The following is a 19,797-nucleotide window of genomic DNA, read 5'->3' as shown; positions in this document are numbered from 1 at the left end:
TACAGACCCCCCGCTGAGCTGACTCCGGCACCCAGGAAAACCACGCAGACGCACAATGCTGCAGGCAGAGCAGCACTACCTGAGACGCCCAAGAAACCGTCTCTGAGACTGTTTCAGAACGGACGACGATGACCTCTGAAGACACAGATCTACCCACTTAATACATTTCCAAAACCCAAACCAAATAAAACACAACCATGCCAAATCTAAATTACAACACTTTATTGCAGCATCGGCAAAGGTCAGATTTCTGAAGCTGGTGAAGATCGGGCAGCATTTCCATGTGAAATGTTACAACTTTACAAGTTTTGTTCTTATTTAATTCTACATGCAGAAACTGAAACATGGTAAAAGAAAAAATGCAAAATAGCTAGGAAAAAAAGATGTAATCAAGTTGTAGCATACAGATGTGCTCTTCAACTAAATTTACTATGCCTATCGGGAAGCAAACGAAAGACAACTATCCTAATAAATTAACAGATTGCCAGAAACAGACAGAACCTCATTTCTATTTAGTGGGGGGGGAAACAAAACAAAACAAAACAAAAACAAACGCAAAATAAAAGCTCTACTGTTTCCATACTTTGTTTAGAGACAGAGGCTGTAAACCCATGAAGGTCAACAAAATCTTCTGATCCCCTTCTTGTTGTCCTTCGTCCATTTTCTGTGACATGCTGACTGGCTCGCTGTTTGTTTTCAATGGTACTTACAATGGGCTCAACTCTCCCTGTGCTTGGGCTGGTGTCAGACTCCCCTAAGCCATCTGAACTCATGCTCTTTGTATAGTAGAAGTCTTCACATTTTTCTTTTACCCTAATAGGCAATTTTGTATGACTGACTCTGATGGATAAAACTGATTTTTCTCCCTCATCCCTTGTTCCTCTTGAAACAAATCCTACACAAAAGCCTTCCTGGTGGATTATCTGGTATTTGGTTATCTTTCATCATTTTGTTGTCCTGCATGTAAGTTTTTACTAGAAGATTTTACTGCTTGCTCTATACTTTTCTACTGTAGTCCTGGAGCCCCCAAGTGTATCTTCTTCCGACATGGGATGTTCAATTCAGAGACACTGTAACTCAAATCAAATTTAAAACTCAAGTTCATTTCCCCCATACCATTACCATCACAACCGTTTCTTCTCTGGCTCAGTCATCTCATTGACGCTCTTCTTGGTGTAACTGCTCAGTAGTCAAGTTAACCATCTCATTTCTTGACTGCCATTCTCAAGAGAAGATTAACCCTCACGTGATTTCCATTACAAAAGGCCTTTACGCCTTATCTGGAAGCGTCGGCTTGTTCCGGTGTTGGCAGAGGCTGCTGTTCCTGCCTCATGGCCCCAGCCTGTCCCAGGTTTAGATTCGCAACTCTCTAGACCGACATGCTGAGATGTGTCCACTGCTCTCATTCAATTGCTGGAGGACTCCACTATCCACAACATCAGATACAGGACCTAATGAAATGACACGTGCTGCTGGATCAACGTCTCCTGGAGGCACAAACAGGGCAACGTTAAAAAGAACTAGTACTGAGGGCAAACTTCTGGCAAGAAAATGCCCCCTCAAGACCACCAACCGCTGTTTCCTGATGTCTCCCAGGCAGATTGGTGCACATGAACTCCTACTGGCTAAGAAACAGCAGGAGCAGAGGGGCACTAAAAAGAGCAATTCTGATGGTGATCAGATCGGTGGTTCTGGAATCTTTCCTGTAACTGCTTTCTAAGATGCTGAGTGTTTGGGGTTTGTGTAATGGTTGAATGGTGTGTCGACCCCCAAACCGAAATCCCCATGTTGACATCTAACGCCAGTACCTCAGGATGCGACCTTATTTGGAAAGGGCCAGTGTAGATGTAATTAGTTAAGATGAGGTCACAATGGAGGAGGACGGGCCGCTTATCCAGTCTGTGTCCTTCTAAGGAGGGGAAATTTGGACGCAGACGCACTCAGAGGGAGAATGTCAGGTGAAGATGGAGGTGCAGGGGTCGGGAGTGCTGCGGAAGCTGAGGGAGGGCCCCGAACAGACACCCCCTCACAGCCGTCGGGAGGAGGCAACCCTGCAGACACCAGCCACCGAGATGAGCAGTTCTGTGGCTGCCATCACCCAGCGTGTGCCGCTTCCTCTGGCAGAGCTAACAGTGTGCTGCTCAGACAGAAGCTGATGTGAGCGAGAAACTGATTTCAAAGAATAAGATGCGAATATGGAAAAATGTATCTTCAGCTGGATAGATGTGTTACGGGACCAAACTGAATGGAACAGGTCAAACACAAGTATTCCCTGAGAAAAAGTCTCTCTCCTAAAGTCAAGACAAATGGCTAAAACAGCATACATAAATACAATAAATGATAGGAAAAAAATGTCCAGTCTTTGATAAGATAAATATATCCCTGAATATAGTATAGAATGTCATCTGACTGCTTTATAGGCTAATTTGAGAGATTTAAAAATTTAAGAGCTCAAAAAATAAAATATACACTTTGGATTAAATGCTATTCTACAAGGGACTCTATTTTACAACAAAAGTATCATTTATTTAACTTTACAATAAGGACATAAAAAAAATATCTAACAAAGAATGCACATCTCAGGACGCCTGGGTGGCTCAGTTGGTGAAGCGTCTGCCTTCAGCTCAGGTCCTGGGATCGAGCCCCACATCGGGCTCCCTGCTCAGTCCAGGGGAGCCTGCTTCTCTCTAAGCTGCTTGCCCTGCTCGTGCTCGCTCGCTCTCCCTAGTGAGTAAATAAAATCTTGAAAAAAACAAAAAACAAAAAACAAAACAAAACGCACATCTCCTTAAGATGGGTTAAAAAAGTCCGATAGTGTAACACTCTACTCAAGACTGTGGTCTGCATTCCAGCAGCTTTGACATCACCTGGGAGATGTTAGAAATGAGTGAGAACTAGCAGTTTAATAAGAGTCACGATGATTAAAATATGTATTTTAGGGGCACCTGGGTGGTTCAGTTGGTTGAGCGACTAACTCTTGATTTCAGCTCAGGTCAGGATCTCAAGGCTGTGAGACTGAGCTCTGCATCGGGCTCCATGCTGGATGTGGAGCCCACTTAGGATTCTCTTTCCTCATGTGCGTGCTCTAAAACACATATATATTTTTTATGTGTGTGTGTACATATATGTATATGTGTGTATGTGCATATATACACATGTACATATATGTATATATTTTAAGGTTTAAGGAGCACCGGTTTAATTCATATGAATTTTAGCATAGAAACCGTATCAGCACTAACATTTGCCAAAGATGTGACATTTCACAGTATTTTAAACATTGGCAGAGTGGAAAACAACCTTTTCTGCACTGGTTAACTGTTTTACTAGAACACTACTGCCATTTTAACACACTATAAGCAAATGCCTATGCTTTGTTAAGGCATCACTGCCCAGTGAGAAGGGCTGCAATTTTAATTTACAGCCTATTTGAAGGATCCCTTGTGATCAGAAAAATTTTAAATCATTATAATTAATGTCTGGGAACCTACTAAAATCTGCTTTAATAACCAGTGTCAAATGAATTTCTCCTTATCTGCCATATAACATGGACAATATTAATAACTAATTTTTTAAAATAAACAGTAGCCAAGTTAAGAGTCAAGTTGAAAACAGCTTCTCAGACCTGACTTGCGTTTTCTTCTCCCTCCTTTGTTCAGGAATTCACCTCACAGCACATTTTTCCCTAAGGGATCTGATGAACCACTGCTCTAGATACACAACTTTCTACTGTCTGGCCCAGAGTTAAAAATAGAAAAAAAATAAAGAGGTGCCAAACCACCAGGAGACTCCACCCTACCCGTTATGTTCCTTCAAATGACTACATTTCTTCACTTAAAACTTACGTTTAAAAAAATGGCAAAGAACCTTTGGTGCTCGAATGGGTCAAAAACTTAAGTTTACGTGATTGCTTGTTGCTCTCCCATGTTCACTCACATCTGTATTATAAGAGCACTGGCTTTGAAAATACCGTAATACTTTACAGAGAGCTGTTTTTAAGAATGATGGACAAGTCAGCATTTTTTTTTATTGAGTTACGATTTTAAGAAGAGATTTAAAACAAGAAGAGATGGTAGCTCAAGAATTAGACTTTCACAAAATCAGGAAATGAGGAAAGAAGAGTTAGGGAGCAGAGCTTAGGAAAAAAAGTTCGTGAAATGACTAAATACAGATTTTTAAAAGTTTCTCTGTCCATTCAACAAATATTAACTGAGCATCTACTATGTGCTAGGCACAAGAGTCACAGAGGAGTTATAACAGAAAGCAAGACAAGGCTTCATTTCTGCCCTCAATCTTCAGACTCATGGGGGATAAAGACAAGGCAGTAGCTGATTATGCAGGACAAGGTCTGCAGAAATACAGGGAGCAAGGGCAGCATATACGCACCAACCTACATCAGACTTCAGAATATCAAGGTAAGATCTGAAAGAAGAGCATGACCTATCCAGAGGAAAGCACAAGAAAGTTCCAAACAGAGAACATAACTAGAAGGACTAAAAGGCCAGCTTGGTTCAGAGTAGAGGAAGAGAGAGAGATAAAGCCAGTAAGGTAAGCACAACCGCCCCCCTCCCCCCATTATGTAACCAAGTTTAGGAGTTTGGACTTTATCCTACAAGCCATGAGGAGCCACTGAGGGTTTTAAGCAGAAGACTTCACCTACTCAGACAGTAGATGTGCATATTAGAAAAAATGTGAGTACAGCAAAGAGAATAAATTGGAAGGGGTTCATATTGGAGACTGAGAAGTAGATCAGGGGGTTGCTGGCAACAATCCAATGAGAGGTGATGGTAGCCTGACCTAGGGTCTCAGCAGCAGAGGTAGAATAAAATAGGCAAGTGTGAGAGGCATTCAGTAGTAGAATCAAAGGATTTGTTAACTAATTAGATATGGAAACTGACAGAGAGAATAGCCCAAACTTAAACCTCCTTTTCTAGTGTGGACAACTGGCCCAGCAGTGCCTCTACTCGGTGAGCCAGAGAACAGAGGAGGAGAGAGGCCGGGGGCAGGGGACACACCTTCTAGGTGGTTGTTTAGAAGGCAGGGGGATATTCAGTCAGAAACTAAAACGTGCGACCTGAGCCAGAACAACAGAAGGTAACTGGGCCACAAAAGGGAAGGAAACCTCCCACGGAGGGTATACAGGGGTAGGAGAAGAGGGCCTAGGACTGACCCTGAGGGACGTTAGCATCTCCAAGCAGAATCAAGCCCATAAAGGAGTCAGTAGACAGGAGGAGGAGTCAAGGAGGGAAGAGAAAGACCAGAAGACAGGACAGCTACATAAGTCCAGAGAAGAGAGTGAGTCAAGAAAAAGAGGGTCCACGTTCTGAGTGCTGCTGAGGCAGCCTGAAAGAAACAGAATGAAACACTGGGAGGCAGCTGGGGGCGGGGAGGGCAGCATGCTGCAGTCAGCCACGCGTGTGAGAGGTGAGGAAGAAAGAGCAAATATGGCTAATCTCCACGTTTGGTTAACTAGGGGCTGGAGGGAGGGAAGAAAAACAAGAAGTTAACAAAGAGAATTCTGAAAAACAACTGAGTAACTGGTAGCAAACTAGGAAAGGCATACCTTTGTGTTCATCTATTACACATCTATTAGCATATTAAGTTTACACATCTGTTTTCCCATATTTTTTTCCCATTGCTTAAGAAACTTTCAACAAATTTTTAAATAAGTATATGACTTGGATAGAATTAGCTCTTTCAAATACCTATATACTTAGTTTTCCCACCAGACTACAAGCTTGAGCATAAAGATTCTGTCCTTCTGTACTTTTTAATTTGCCATAGTGCAGGACTGAACCCATGGTAGGTGCAGAATGAGTGAAAGCTGAGGGGGGCAAATCATACTGCAAGTATCAATTATGTATCAAATGCCACAGTTACTGATTCTTAAACCCACCCAAAAATTTAAAAATTGGGAAAATGAACTACCCTTGCATTATGTTACTCAAGAAGGGATTAGGTATTAATAGAAATAATGCTGTTCAGAGTTGCAAAGCTGTAATATAAAAAGGTGAAGCTGGTGGAAAACATCACGATAAAAATATTCTAATAGTTCTGTTTGCCAACCACGAGACAAGAAGAGAAACTGGTATTATCAAGAACACTGATACATATTCAAAGCTCTGTAAGAAAATGTAAAAGCAGAAAACTAAAATTTTCATGGCCTGTTAAAACTACCTAGCTTCTACGTTTTAGCAACAATAAAAAGTTTTATTAAAGGACTTTAATAAAGCTTAGATAATTAAAAATAACCTAATATCTTATGTCTCATTAGATGGATTTGTATATCAGTTCTACTTTGGATTTCTTAAAACATTACACTCACTAGATGTTAAAAAACAGACCCCTAAACTGTATGACAAACCAATGTTCTAACCTGTAATCTGAAATGTTATGAGCAACACCCAAATATACACTGCGTGCAAGACAGACACTTGTACTTCCCCAGCACTGCTGTCCACAGTAATGAACTATTCTGCTCCCCATCCCTAGCACACTCCCTCCCACACCCACCTTGCCGGCCCCCAACAGCAAGGTGACATGTTGGGACTGTTGTACGTCCTTAGCCTAAATTCCAAGACCCTGAGGAGATCAGTAAGAGCAGGAAGGCCAATGTCATCTTTGATTATAACCCAAACACGAGACAAAAAATGGAGTTCATGGTATGGGTCTTTAGATCAGATCCCAGAAAAACTTTAATTTTCTCCCTTAAAAGATGAATAAGGTCTTATTAGGAAATATCTTCTATGTGAAATTCCTTATGGAATTGTAACTATTTCACTTTAAGCAACTCAAGTTTAAGCAGAACTGGCATGGATCCCAGCAGGATATTGTATAATTAAAAACAAACAAAGTACCTCAAAACAAACTCAACCTGCAGGCTTGAAAGTCTAGGAAATAGGTTTTGAGTTTTTGTAAGCATTACTCAACACTGACCTTAAAAATTCTAACACAAAAGTGTGTGATTTCTCTCAAACTCATCTATAACTAGTCATCTCTGTGAATGCAAAAGAGAAAATTAAAGAATCCAAAGAAGTCCACTCAGAGAGAGTGAAAGCCAAGATCAATGTGGCTGAAATTAAACAACAAAAAACAACTGTAATTATTTTATAAATGTTTTCTTCTTTCAAATATCTACAACTCAAAGACTTTTCTATTTTGCTAGTAATTAGGCCTTTATCATTAAGTATAATCCGGATCTAATTTATTCATACAGACAGCATGAAAAACAAATAGCTAAAGGAGGAAAAAAAGAGAGACTGTCTTACCTCCCACCAGTCTTAAAGATTAGATCCGCATTAGGTGCTCCCTTTGGATGTTGGTAACGAGGCCGCCGCTCCCGATTGGTGTTTGCTGGAGCTGGGCGCTGGGCAAGAGACTGCAGCATTTCTGCAAGCAGGAGCAAAACAGAAAAGGTAGTTAACTGTGGTAAATGCACTCCCCTCCATGAAGCAAATAAAACCCTAGGGAGATCAAGTTTATTACGTCTGTCGGGTAGGTGGTTAAAGAAAAAATACCCATTACACAGACTACAATGATTAAGAAGTTCTGAAAGAGCACATCAAGAAAGGAAACATGCTCTTTAAGCATTTAATATCCAGTATCTCCCATACTGTCAATCTGGTCACTGCATAAGTGTCTTGTGAGGCAGTAAAACAGTATAAGCTGCCTAGTTCAATAGCTACAAATACAGCATCTGGAGCCAGACAATACTGGTTCAAACCCCAGCTCTGCCACTTACTAGCTATGGGACTTCCGGCTCATTTCCTTAAAATGTCAAATGGGGGTAATAATAAGCACTTATCTCCTGGAATTGTGGTGAGGGTTAAGTGCTTCAGTGTCCAGCCCGTAGTAAGCCCTTAACGCTGAGTGTTAGCTGTTACTACTGATTGTTAAAAATGTTGGGTATCAACCAGAAGAGATTCAAGAAGAGCGATTTGAAGACAGAAAACCAAATATTTATATACTTAACAATCTCTCTTGCACAGAAAGCAGTCTGTCAGTACAGTGCTATATAAATAGCCATGCTATGGCTCTAAAATCTGGGGGCCACAGAAACGCCAAGAGGCTGGTTTTTGAGGTTCGTGGACTCTATACATAAGGTTCCAGCTAACTGAAGAGTGTTGGGTATATCTGCACAAACTAGAATCTTAATTTGAGTATACCCTTAAATCTGAAGAAGCATGGGGTCCTTGAGACAGGATTCCCAACTGACAAAATGAGATAATAAGTATGTGTTGAATTAATTGCTCACAGATGACTGGCAACATGAGGCAATTAAAAATTGATTATCATCTCAGTTGCAAACATAAAACAGTACAGAATCTAACTGAATTGTGAAGTTGGCAAATATGATGAAAATTACTTTTATTTTGCAATTAAGTGAATATAGAATGGAATATAAAAACAATTTCTTAAGCTAAATATTTACAAAGATGACATGAAAAGGAGAGGGGGATAAAAACTCTGATATTCTATATTTAAAAATCCAAAAAGTATATAAATTTTCCACTTCTGTCCTATAAAGGATTGTTTACCCTGATAATCTTCTTGCTCTTGCCGTTCATTGATGTCTAATGTGAGCTTTTTCATTCTCATCCTCTCTTCTTGTTCTGCCTGTTGTTGGTTCCAGTGATTTGCAGCAAGTTGGGAAGACATGGGTACATTAAGGATCTTAAACTGAGAAAAAATAACAAAGAAATAAAAAATGGCTTGAGAAAATCAAAGAAAAAAAGATTTCAAATAAAATGCTACGTAGAATTAAACAAGTTTAGAAAAAGAACATCTTTCCTCTAAGTAAATAAAGATAGTATCATCTAAGAACATAAACAGATAATAGTCTTAATCTTCTAGAGACAAACCCATTCGGGTTGGATAGGAAGTAGAAAGCCATCAAGTTCAGGGGCGCCTGGGTGGCACAGCGGTTAAGCGCCTGCCTTCGGCTCAGGGCATGATCCCGGCATTATGGGATCGAGCCCCACATCAGGCTCCTCCGCTATGAGCCTGCTTCTTCCTCTCCCACTCCCCCTGCTTGTGTTCCCTCTCTCGCTGGCTATCTCTGTCAAATAAATAAATAAAATCTTTAAAAAAAAAAAAAAAACCATCAAGTTCAACCTCAAGAAAAGTAGAAGGTCCTCTTTCCACCACTCTGTTTGGAAGCACTCATCTAGCAACAGGGTATCAATTTCCATCATAAAGACCTTCTAATGTATGGGTAATTGTCAAAAAGGCTTTTATATAGCAAGCTGTAACCTGCATCCTTTTCATTTCTATCCTCTGGAACCAGTTCTGGCCTCTTGAACCATACAGAACAAATCCACTTCACCTTTAGTATTGACACACCTTCTTACTATCTAAAGACAGAACGCAAGGTTAGAACAGAGGAAGAGTTAAGCAACTGCCCTACAAGATCTATTTCTCTGTTAGGGGAGAGAGTCCTTATCTACAAAGTTTTGTTTCTAGCAGGATGTCCCTGGTTAGGACTGTGCAAGGTACACAAACCTAGATAGAATTTATGAGTTTAAGGGCTCCCTGGAAATCGCTGAGTAAGCTACCTAACTATCTGAACACAAAATGGAAATTCTCTCTGTTCTGTATAATGTGCACACCTCAGTTAAGAGACCTTCTCTAATACTTTGGGTGAACGGCATGCCTGATGAGGGCACAGAGACCTGTGCTCAAAGATCCCAGACCTCTCTCTGGTTGATCTATGCCATTTTGAAAGCTTGCATCCTTGAAATTATTAGTAAAGCTTAACACTGTGTAAGTCTCTGATTCATCTGAATCAGATTTGACAATCTGATTCTTCATTTTATCTCATATGTCCTCTTTTGGTATTCGCTTTTGTATGATGTACTTTAGTCAGTCAATATTCCTCTTAAAATGTAATACCCAGAACACTAAATGCACCAGGCCAGATACACTAAGGTGAAAAATAATAAGTGTGGGTGTGAAACATCTACAAACCCAACTAACTACATTTCATTTTCATCAAGGCAGATAACCAAGTATCTCCTATATCAAAATAAAAATATATTTAAGGTAGTCCATTTGGCTACCAGCCTAGCAGACCTTACCCATTCTCCTCAATGAGATTAGTTTGACTTAATGTGCTCTTAGTGGTCAAGGACACACTCCTTGCAACTGCCCCTTTCTATTTTATGAGTTCAAAACCATCTTTTAAAGAAAAAAAAAAAACATATACACATACAATCAAGAAAACCTCACTGCAATCAAGATAATGAGCATGTTCGTTACCTCCAAAGGCTCCTCTGTCCCTCTGTAACCTATGTCTTCCTTTGCCCCACCCCCAGGCAACTGCTAACTTGATTACTGTCACTACTCATTAGTTTGAACTTTCTAAAATTTTATATAAGTTGAATCATACAACATGTATTTTATTTTGTCCAGCTTCTTTAAATTCCCACAATGATTTTGAGATGCAGCCATGTTACTGTAAGCATGAACAGTTTGTTCCTTTTTATCGTAGAGCAGTATTTCTTTGTATGAATGCACCATAATTTGCTTATCTGCTCACTTGTTGATAGCACCTGAGGTTTCTATTTTGGGTTATTACAAATATATTTACAAACGTTTGTATGGACATAGGTCTCCATTTTTTTAAAATGCAAAATGCTAGTAATGAAAAGCTGGGAATAGCTGGTGTCTTTTACTTTTTTATTTTTTTAAAGTAAGCTCTGTACCCAAAGTGGGGCTTGAACTCATGACTGTGAAATCAAGAGTAACATGCTTTACCAACTCAGCCAGCTAGGCACCCTGTGGTGTGTCTTACTTTTTAAGAAACTACAAAAATTTTTCCAAAGTATCTGCACCATTTTACATTCTACTAGCAGTGAATGAGAGTTCTGGTTCCTCCACACCCTCGCCAATACTTGGGATGGCCGGTCTTTTTCATTTTAGCCATTCTAGTGAGTATATAGTGGTATTTTCACTTTGGTTTTAATTTTCACTTTCCTCATGACTAAAATCATCTGTTTTAAAATTCAATCTAGAATCATATGCTAAAAGTTGACATAAGTTTACTGGATTGTATAGTTTTCAGAATACACTTTTCCCTTGCTCTTTGAACAAGGAAATTATTTGCCCATTATGAATCTTTTGACTACTGCCTCATTCTGAGCCTTTCTAAGTTTAATGACAACTGCTCTACAATTACATATAGAAGTTATTTCAGTCTTTGAGGATATAATCTGTTTTTAACTAAAGACTGGGACTCATTTAAAGTAGATGAATTATCCCTTTTGACACTAATTTTACCCAACCTTCAACTTATCCTTCCAGGTTGAAATCTTCCTTGTTGATAAAAGTGAAAGTGAAAATAGCTGCTTCCCCCCACCCGGACAAAATCTCTCCACAAACAGTGGGATTACCCTTCCTTGTTCTTATGACCCCGAACACAGCCTTTTAAAAAGTACTTCCTCTGGGGCGCCTGGGTGGCACAGCGGTTAAGCGTCTGCCTTCGGCTCAGGGCGTGATCCTGGCGTTATGGGATCGAGCCCCACATCAGGCTCTTCTGCTATGAGCCTGCTTCTTTCTCTCCCACTCCCCCTGCTTGTGTTCCCTCTCTTGCTGGCTGTCTCTATCTCTGTCAAATAAATAAATAAAAATCTTTAAAAAAAAAAAAAAGTACTTCCTCTTGTCAACTATACTTCAATTAAAAGAAAAAGCATTTCCACATCCTCTTTACATCTCCTTTAAAAACTGCTAGTTGTGGACTATTTCTAAATTTTACTGTATATGGTCTGATGATGGCCCATTTCTCTTTCATCCACAATTACGAATTCTGAGCTTTTTTCCCCCTGCCCCTCCCCAAAACTTCCTTTCAGTTCCACATTACAATCAGTGCTTTCATGAAATATACACTTGCCAGGCAGTGATGCAAAGAAGACCATGGATTTTTGTGGTCAGACAGATAGGGTTCACAGCTCAGCCCTATGTATTTATTAGTACAGTTTAGCAAATCACATGAGAATGCTCTTTCTTTCTCTCAGCTATAAAATAATATCAAGACTACCTTTTAGGGTTGCTGTAAGAATTAAATAAGATAGATATGTATAGTATGCAGTACAGTGCCTAGCATACAGCAGGTTCTCCATAAATATTACCTATTAATAATGCATCAAAATAACAAAGTTCAAAATAGTCACCCTCATCAGCTACTATACAGCTGAAACTAAAATTGCAGCAAAATAAAATCACAAATCAACTAAAAACATCACCTTCTTAGCAGAATGAGACTGACAACCACCAAGTAGAAACTGAAGCCCTTAACTACTTCTGTCTACCGTCCTGAGCCCTGTGTAGTTGTCTGCATCGGGAATGTGTCTTCAACAGATGGGACTTGCCCCAACTGTGTCTTATTTCCACTAACAAAAACAACTGAAACAAAGTTAAAATAAAATGGTCATCATTCCCCCTAATAAACCTTTCAATTTATTTTTCACAAATCAGGGAGACGTACAAAAAGTAAGTTAATGGAAAAGTTCAGCTCAAAATGACTTTTCTGCCAGACTCTTCACATGTTATCTAATAGGCGAAACAAAAACTTCATAATAAAATTTATTCTTTCTAAGCAGAATTACTGAGATGTCACATTAATTCATAATGGAACTTTAAATTTTCAGCACTATTCATGAAGAAAGCATTCTGTTGCACCTACATTTCCAAATCCAGGTGCTATAAACTATTGGTAGAGAAAAGCTGAATTAAAATTGACACTGCAGGAGTGCCTGGGTGGCTGAGTTGGTTAAGTGGCTGCCTCTGGCACACGTCATGATCCCAGGGTCCAAGTCCTGCATCAGGCTCCCTGCTCAGCAAGGAGTCTGCTTGTCTCTCTCCCCCTGCTGTGTCCTCTCTCTCTCACTTGCTCACCCTCTTTCTCAAATAAATAAAACCTTAAAAAATAAAGTAAAAAACAAAAAGAAACAAAACAAAACAAAAAAAACCACCCAGACACTGCAAACAGAGGTGGGCCAAATTATTATGACAGCAGAGAGAGAGATGTCAAATTCTAGAAAGACCACAACAATGAGAACAATTTCCAGAATGATGACTTGAAGCAATTTCCTAAACTTCCCTTAACAGAACAACTGTGAAATCTGGTTAGCAGATATATCAGAGGTACAAATACTCTAAATAAAATTTAACCTGCCAGTATAAATCAATAAAGACAGAGCTACACAAATTAATACATTAGTTTTAAAGATATAATAACACATAAAGAACAATGTTTGAAACACAGTAGGAATTCAATATGTTTTATAGCTGTTATTGTTATCAACACAATTACTTTCTTATTTTTATTATAAGAAGGAAATCTGGGCAATGTTGAGTACTGTCTCAGTGAAATACAAAATACCTATTAGGTTTCAAGGATCACAGCTGAATTTTAAGTCACTCTCTGTTCCCAGTATCAAATAAAATGCCTTATTTGAGATGATAAGGGTAAAGAGAGGTGAATATCTGAGTTTCTCAAGGTAAATTGCAGACTCCAATATTACAATGTTCTTCCTTATTCAGCTAGCTGGTTTTCCTCAATAGCTTTACAAACTGGTTTTAAACATGTATGAATATATGCAAATGCAGAAAGAGTGACATACTACTGTTTCACAAAATACCCAAGGCAAAGCAGCCTAGTAAGAAAGGAAGACATAATATCCTGATCATCATGAAATCACAAGCTGCAATTGTAAGATGCTTCTGTCACCACATTAACACAAAGAGAAAACAGGGTGGCCGTTTTCCCCCCTTCCTGGGTTTCTGATAATAACAACTGAACTGTCCTTCATAATTCAGTACTGAAGAGACTAATAATGATGGTACTTACCACACTAATGAAACAGTATAAAACATTATAAAAAGAAATTTCATGATTTGATCAAAAATGTGAAAAATAAAGGTTTCCATTCATTTATAAGATTGACTTGAGACAAGTTTTACAAAAGAAAATGTTCTCAAGTACTTAAAAAGGACATAAAAGAGATAGTAATAACTACAGAGAGCACAAGAGACCAATCTCCTGATGCCACCGTCACCAAGTGCCTTTACTGTTAAGCTGCCAAAACATTTTTAAAAGAGAGTTATTTACTACTTTATAGCAAATTAGATGACAAAAAGATTGAAGTCACTCAAACTAGATTTTTCTGGAATACAATAATTGCAATAAAGGTGATTTAGGTTGTATTTTAAAGCTATTTCACACTTGTAGCTGAAATTGAAATCCCACTATCATAATCCCAAGTATCAACTGCTATAGTCAAAGGTATATAAACATGGGGCGCCTGGGTGGTTCAATTGTTAAGCGTCTGCCTTAGGCTCAGGTCATGATCCCATAGTCCTGGGATGGAGCCCTGCATCGGGCTCCCCACTGAGTAAGGAGCCTGCTTCTCCCTCTCCCTCTGCCCCTCCCCCCTGCTTGTGCTCGCTCTGTCAAACAAATAAATAAAACCTTTAAAAAAAAAAAGATACATAAAACAAATAACTCCTTTTAAATATTAACTGCAAAAAAATGGGTTGTTTATGAGTATTAAGCTATAATAAATATACTGTACATTAATTTGTTTAAAGCAATCAAAAAAGTTCTTTAAAACATATAAAGATTCCATTAAAACTTCTGTTTTAATGATCAAAACATTTTAATTCATTATTCTAATTCATAAGTATTTAAAACTAGAAAAATAAATTATGAATAGCATTATTCTCTTTTCTTTTCAACTACTCATTTCATTGGTACAAACTTTTATTTTCCTAATGACTACGGAAAAAGTTATTTCTGAGCACAAATCTGGTGCACAAAGAGATCATTCACTTAAGAACTAAAGATTCCTATAAGGCAAAACATTTCACATTTCTAGAAAAACCGTTGCACCAGAAGGGCCAACACCCAAAAGTTAAATAAAGAAATAAAAATCAGAACAAAATAACTTTCTTTTTCAGACCACAAAATACCAGTGATGTTTCTTCAAATAATGTTCCTAAAACTGAACATTTTCCAAAATTCCAAATAAAAGTTTATGAGTTGAAAATTTACTTAATAACCAAGTACTCTGAGCACTCATTTCATGATTGCTAATATATTTTTAGTAAAGTTCAATAAAAATGTTTCCTTAAAAATTATAATTTCACATTTTAAGAAATAAGGATCTCCACTCCTCATTTTGTATATGTATAAAGTTATATGGATGGGTTATACAGTATATAAGCTATCTACTTTAAACTGAAAATATTCCTTCTAAAAAATAAACACATAAGTTTTACTTTGATCGATACGATTTAGAATTTAGGACTGCTGAAATAAATTTCTTTTTCAAAGCTCAGAAGTTTCTTAGGGTAGGCTGTGATTTAATTTATGCCTGCATGCTCTAAAAAGGTCAAATGGGGTATATGAATTGACAAAGTTAAGATGAATTTTTACATGTGCCTCACAAAAGGGAGGGACAAATGAAGAAAATGGATTATTTAAATTTTGTGCAATTTGATCTTCACAGAAAGATATTCCTAAACCCCCTTTTACATAAGAAAAATGGTTTGGGGGCACCTTGGTGGCTCAGTCCGTTAAGCGTCTGACTTCAGCTGAGGTCATGATCTCAGGGTCCTGGGATCAAGCACCATGTAGTGGGGCTCCCCACTCAGTGGGGAGTCTGCTTGTCCCTCTGCAACCCCCCACTCCACTTATATTCTCTCTCAAATAAATAAATGAAATCTTCAAAAAAAAAAAAAGATAAGAAAAACGGTTCAAGAAAGTATGCCAGTAATACAAATGTTCGGTAGCTGCACTGGAACGGGAACCAGGGCATATCTAACTGAAGTCGCCAAGTACTGCCCTTCACAATTAAAAAAGAAAAACAAAACCCTCTCTTTTGTGCCTAGAAAATATGGTATGGGGTGGGGGGAGGAGCTAAGAGCTTTTAAAGGAAACAGAGAATGAAGCAGACCTAAAGTCTAATAACTGAAATAGAACAGCGAGGCCCAGAGAAGGAACTAGTCCCTAGGAAAGAAAAGCAAAACTCGGGGCTTTGAAGAATCCTGGGAACCGTGATAACTAGCAGTTTCAGGTGCTCTGAGGAGAGCAGTTTTGCAAAGATCTTGATTCAACACCAAGTTTAGGGTCTTGATTTAAAAACCCCCTTACTTTTCTAGGGACTGAGTGGAGGACAGAGAGCGGGGAGAATGCCAGAGCTCAAACCTGGACTGAGGGTGGGCGAAGACAGAGCTCTCCTAAATGCACAATGACTCCAGAGGCCGGGATGGAAGGAAGGCCGTGACTGGAAAGGAATTAGGAAGGCAGTGTTTGAAAGACACAGCAGTGCTCTGAGCCTGAGCCAAAGTTAACTACTGACACACAACATGATGTGAAGCCTTCCCCAGCCCTCCTTTCCAGGATTCTAATTGGTGTACAGCTTTTGTACCTCAAGATTTACTTGCAGTATAGCGAAAGTATGGTATCCTGGACAACTCTGATCCTCTGAGTATATAAGAAATTCCCTGACAAAAGCAAAGATAAAAATTAACTTGGGCATCATCTCTTAGTGGTTGTACTGGTGGGGACTATCCCTTCCAACACAGACGACATCTCATTAGAGGCCTTGCAGACCATCCCCTTCAGCACAGTAGGCTCCCTCTCTTTCCCCACCGGTCTCTCTCTAGCCTCTATCTTGCTTTATTTTCCTTCATAGCATTTCCCCCAACCTGACCTTATGTATTTCTTCACTGTCTGCCTCCCAGCACTGGAATGAAAGCTCTCCCCCCGCCCCCTGCCCAGGAGGGACTCTGGTGATTTCTGTACATTCTGCAACTGGGACAGTGCTTGGTGCATAGAGTGTGTTACATGACTATTTGAATGACTACAGAAGCCAGGTATTAGACTTGTCTATAATGAGTTGCGGTAGCTACCATATTTCATAAAATCTAACGTTCCCTTAATTTTAAGATGCTCCATTATTTTACACACCACTAAAACAGAAAAAAATGCTGCCCGTTATCACAGGATCCCATCAATGCTAGGAGGCAGCTTGATTTCAGAAAAGTTAAAATGTGAGAAAACGTTTATAGAATTGGTAATGGGTGTTACATCCTAGAATTGTGTCTGAGAGCAGGGCTTTTTTTTCTTCATAGCACACTGCACTCTCTGCAAATACATTTGTCTATCAACCTTGGCAGGGTGTGAACTCATAAGGACAGGGCCTTTATCTTATATATCACCACAGCCTCAGTACTTGGTATCTGGCACATAGTAGATGCTCAATAATCAATAAATATTTGATGAATGAATGTATGGATCAGTGTATGTATTCCTAAAGCAATAGCTAGGCAGTCAGGGAAATGATTTTGAGGGCCATCTTTCTATAAGGTAAGGGAAAGAAGGGGAAGCAGTATAAGGAGAATGGAGAAGGATTCAAGGTCAGAAAACAATGATTTTCAAGAGAAATCTTAACAACAGAACATTTTCTTGAGCTGTGTGTCATCCTCCTCCTTTCCTTTCCCACTCTGAGCTTACTTATGAAACCTTCCTCCTGAAAGTCAAGGTATTTATATATTCTAACAAATACATATGAACTTAAAATTTAAATGTCCTTTCCTTTAAAAAATATCCATTTAATAGAAGTCAGATGTGTCTTCCATACATATAATAAATAAAATTATTTCTATCACTGAACACTTTAAATGTTTCTAACTCTTTCCCCTTGTAGGCAAAAGATAACTTAGAATCTACAAAACAGTTATTACTTAAACTCATAACAATCAATTGTGAACGCACAGAGGACAGTTTCTTACCTGCTGTTTGTTGCCTTTTCTTGTTAACATGACAAACGGCATTGTGTCTGCAGACTCTGCCTCTCCCTCCCCACCACCGAGTGGAGGCCCTTTCCTCAGCTGGCTTTTGAGATGCAAGGGAATAGCAACATCAAGTTGGTGCACTTTGACAGATTCACCACTTCGTTGCTTAAAGACAGAAATAAAAAAATATAAGTACTCCAAGGTACACATGGATATGTGTAAATATAAATTGCGAACAATTCATTCAGTGCCATAGTTCCTAAAGCACACCAGTCATTGGAGCCAAAGTAATCTTTCTGAAAGGTAACTGAAACGGAGCTGGCTCCTCCCCCGCCCCCAGCTCTTACATATGGCTAGGCAGACCTCTGTGACTGGCTCCTGTTTATCACCGTAGCCTCCCCTGAGCCCAAACACACAATGCTGTAGGTTCTCCTAACTTCACCTGCTTCTGAAATGCATACCCACACATCTCCCTTCATAATTACCATGTGTCACAAGTGCCTGCTTCTCTGTGAGAATCCTCCACCAGACTGCTGGGGTTCAGCACTGGACACCCTTTCCCTGGTGTCCTCTAGTAGTGTTATACAGCCCACAGGTGCTCAATTAATGTTTAAGAATGAATGAAATCTACTAATGTTCAGGTTAGCTTTATGTTTGTTAATACCAAGTTTTTAACATTTACGCTGGATTTATCAACCAATTATTTAAACAAATCTTCAATGAATACTTAATGTGCGTTAGGCTTCAAGGTAATAATACTCAAAACAGTCTCTACCCTCAGAGAGCTCGTAACTTGTTGAGAGAGAAATCGATTAATTACAATTCATCCAAGTTATATATAAGCTGTGTTGGGGGTGGAGTGACTATATATAGGCCTGGTTGGGAGTGGGTGAATACCGAGATTTCATAAAAGATTGAATAAAAATGGGACACGTGAAAATGTCTTTAAGGCTTCATATGATTTCTTATAAGCAGAAGGTAGCAGAGCAGTCTCGGGGATACGGAGGGAATTTAGGAAGGGGAAGAACAGGTGCAAAAGCAAAGACATGAAACAGTATGCTGCATTTAGGGAACTGCACACAATTTCCTTTATTTACTGAATGGAGCACAAATGAGGAAAGAGCTGAACATGATTCTTCAAAGCTAAGCACGTAACGCTGAAAGGCCATGAAGGTTTTGAAATTGCTTTACTACAATTTAAATGATCTTTTGATATAGGCTCCTTATTTGCAAGAGATTTCAAATCAAATAAAATGGTAATAAAAGGTGTAAAGTTTTACTATTTCTAAGTTCCAATTTGTTAGAATTTGCTTGAAGTTCTCCCAGGTTTGTTAGATTTATAGACTTTTTACTTAAAATTTGAAAGGATCAGGGTTAGATCACTCTTGATTTATAAATTAACTATTTTCTAATTATAAAATTAACATATTCTCTTTGTAAATTCTTTAAATACAAAAATGTATCAGCCAGGGTGTCCATACCAACTCCCTCCTCTAACCCCCTCTACCCGCTCCAAGGTGCAAAAACTAGTATCAATGGGGCATGTTCTTCCAGATTTTTCTTGAAAATACTACTACAAACAAATAAATACAAGGTACAACTGTGCATATTGTTCTATATTACACACATTTTTCTTCTTTTTGATTCCATGCCATGGACATCCTTCTAGTTGAGTATATACAGAACTAATTATATGGCTGTGCCCTTATTTATATAATTGGTCCTCTAATGATAGCCTAGATTTTTTTTTCTTTCTTTTTTTTTTAGATTTTATTTATTTATTTGAGAGAGTGAGCGCACACACAAGCCGGGGAGAGGGAGAGGGAGAAGCAGACTGCCAGCTGAGCAGAGAGCCCAACCTATCAACACAGGGCTTGATACTAGGACCCTGAGATCATGATCTGAGCCGAAGGCAGCCACTTAACTGAGCCATCCAGGCGCTCCTAGACTCTTTTCCTATTACAGTATGACATCCTTGTATATTTAACTTCATGCATTTGA

At 38.9% G+C, this 19,797-nt stretch overlaps 1 protein-coding gene across 2 annotated transcripts in view; it reads right to left on the bottom strand.

Moving 5' to 3' along the window:
- Positions 1–207: 207 nt before the first annotated feature.
- The window catches only part of UPF2 (UPF2 regulator of nonsense mediated mRNA decay), a 105,386-nt gene continuing 85,796 nt past the window's right edge, over positions 208–19,797 (bottom strand). Inside the window, exons 19-22 of one of the 2 annotated variants that reach the window (XM_040645419.1) lie at positions 17,794–17,961; positions 8,538–8,679; positions 7,269–7,389; positions 208–1,487 (exon numbers count right to left, since the gene is read on the bottom strand). In XM_040645419.1, coding sequence (XP_040501353.1) covers positions 1,478–1,487; positions 7,269–7,389; positions 8,538–8,679; positions 17,794–17,961 — 441 coding nt within the window. In that variant the 3' untranslated portion in view covers positions 208–1,477. Of the gene's footprint in view, positions 1,488–7,264; positions 7,390–8,537; positions 8,680–17,793; positions 17,962–19,797 lie in introns of those variants that run through there. The other variant, XM_040645420.1, reaches the window with a different exon arrangement.

Source organism: Ursus maritimus, unplaced genomic scaffold (assembly GCF_017311325.1).
Source record: "Ursus maritimus isolate PB19 unplaced genomic scaffold, ASM1731132v1 scaffold_31, whole genome shotgun sequence".
Classification (NCBI taxonomy): domain Eukaryota; kingdom Metazoa; phylum Chordata; class Mammalia; order Carnivora; family Ursidae; genus Ursus; species Ursus maritimus.
The sequence above is the reverse complement of the archived record's forward strand: the minus strand, read 5'-3'. Positions and strand labels throughout refer to the sequence as shown.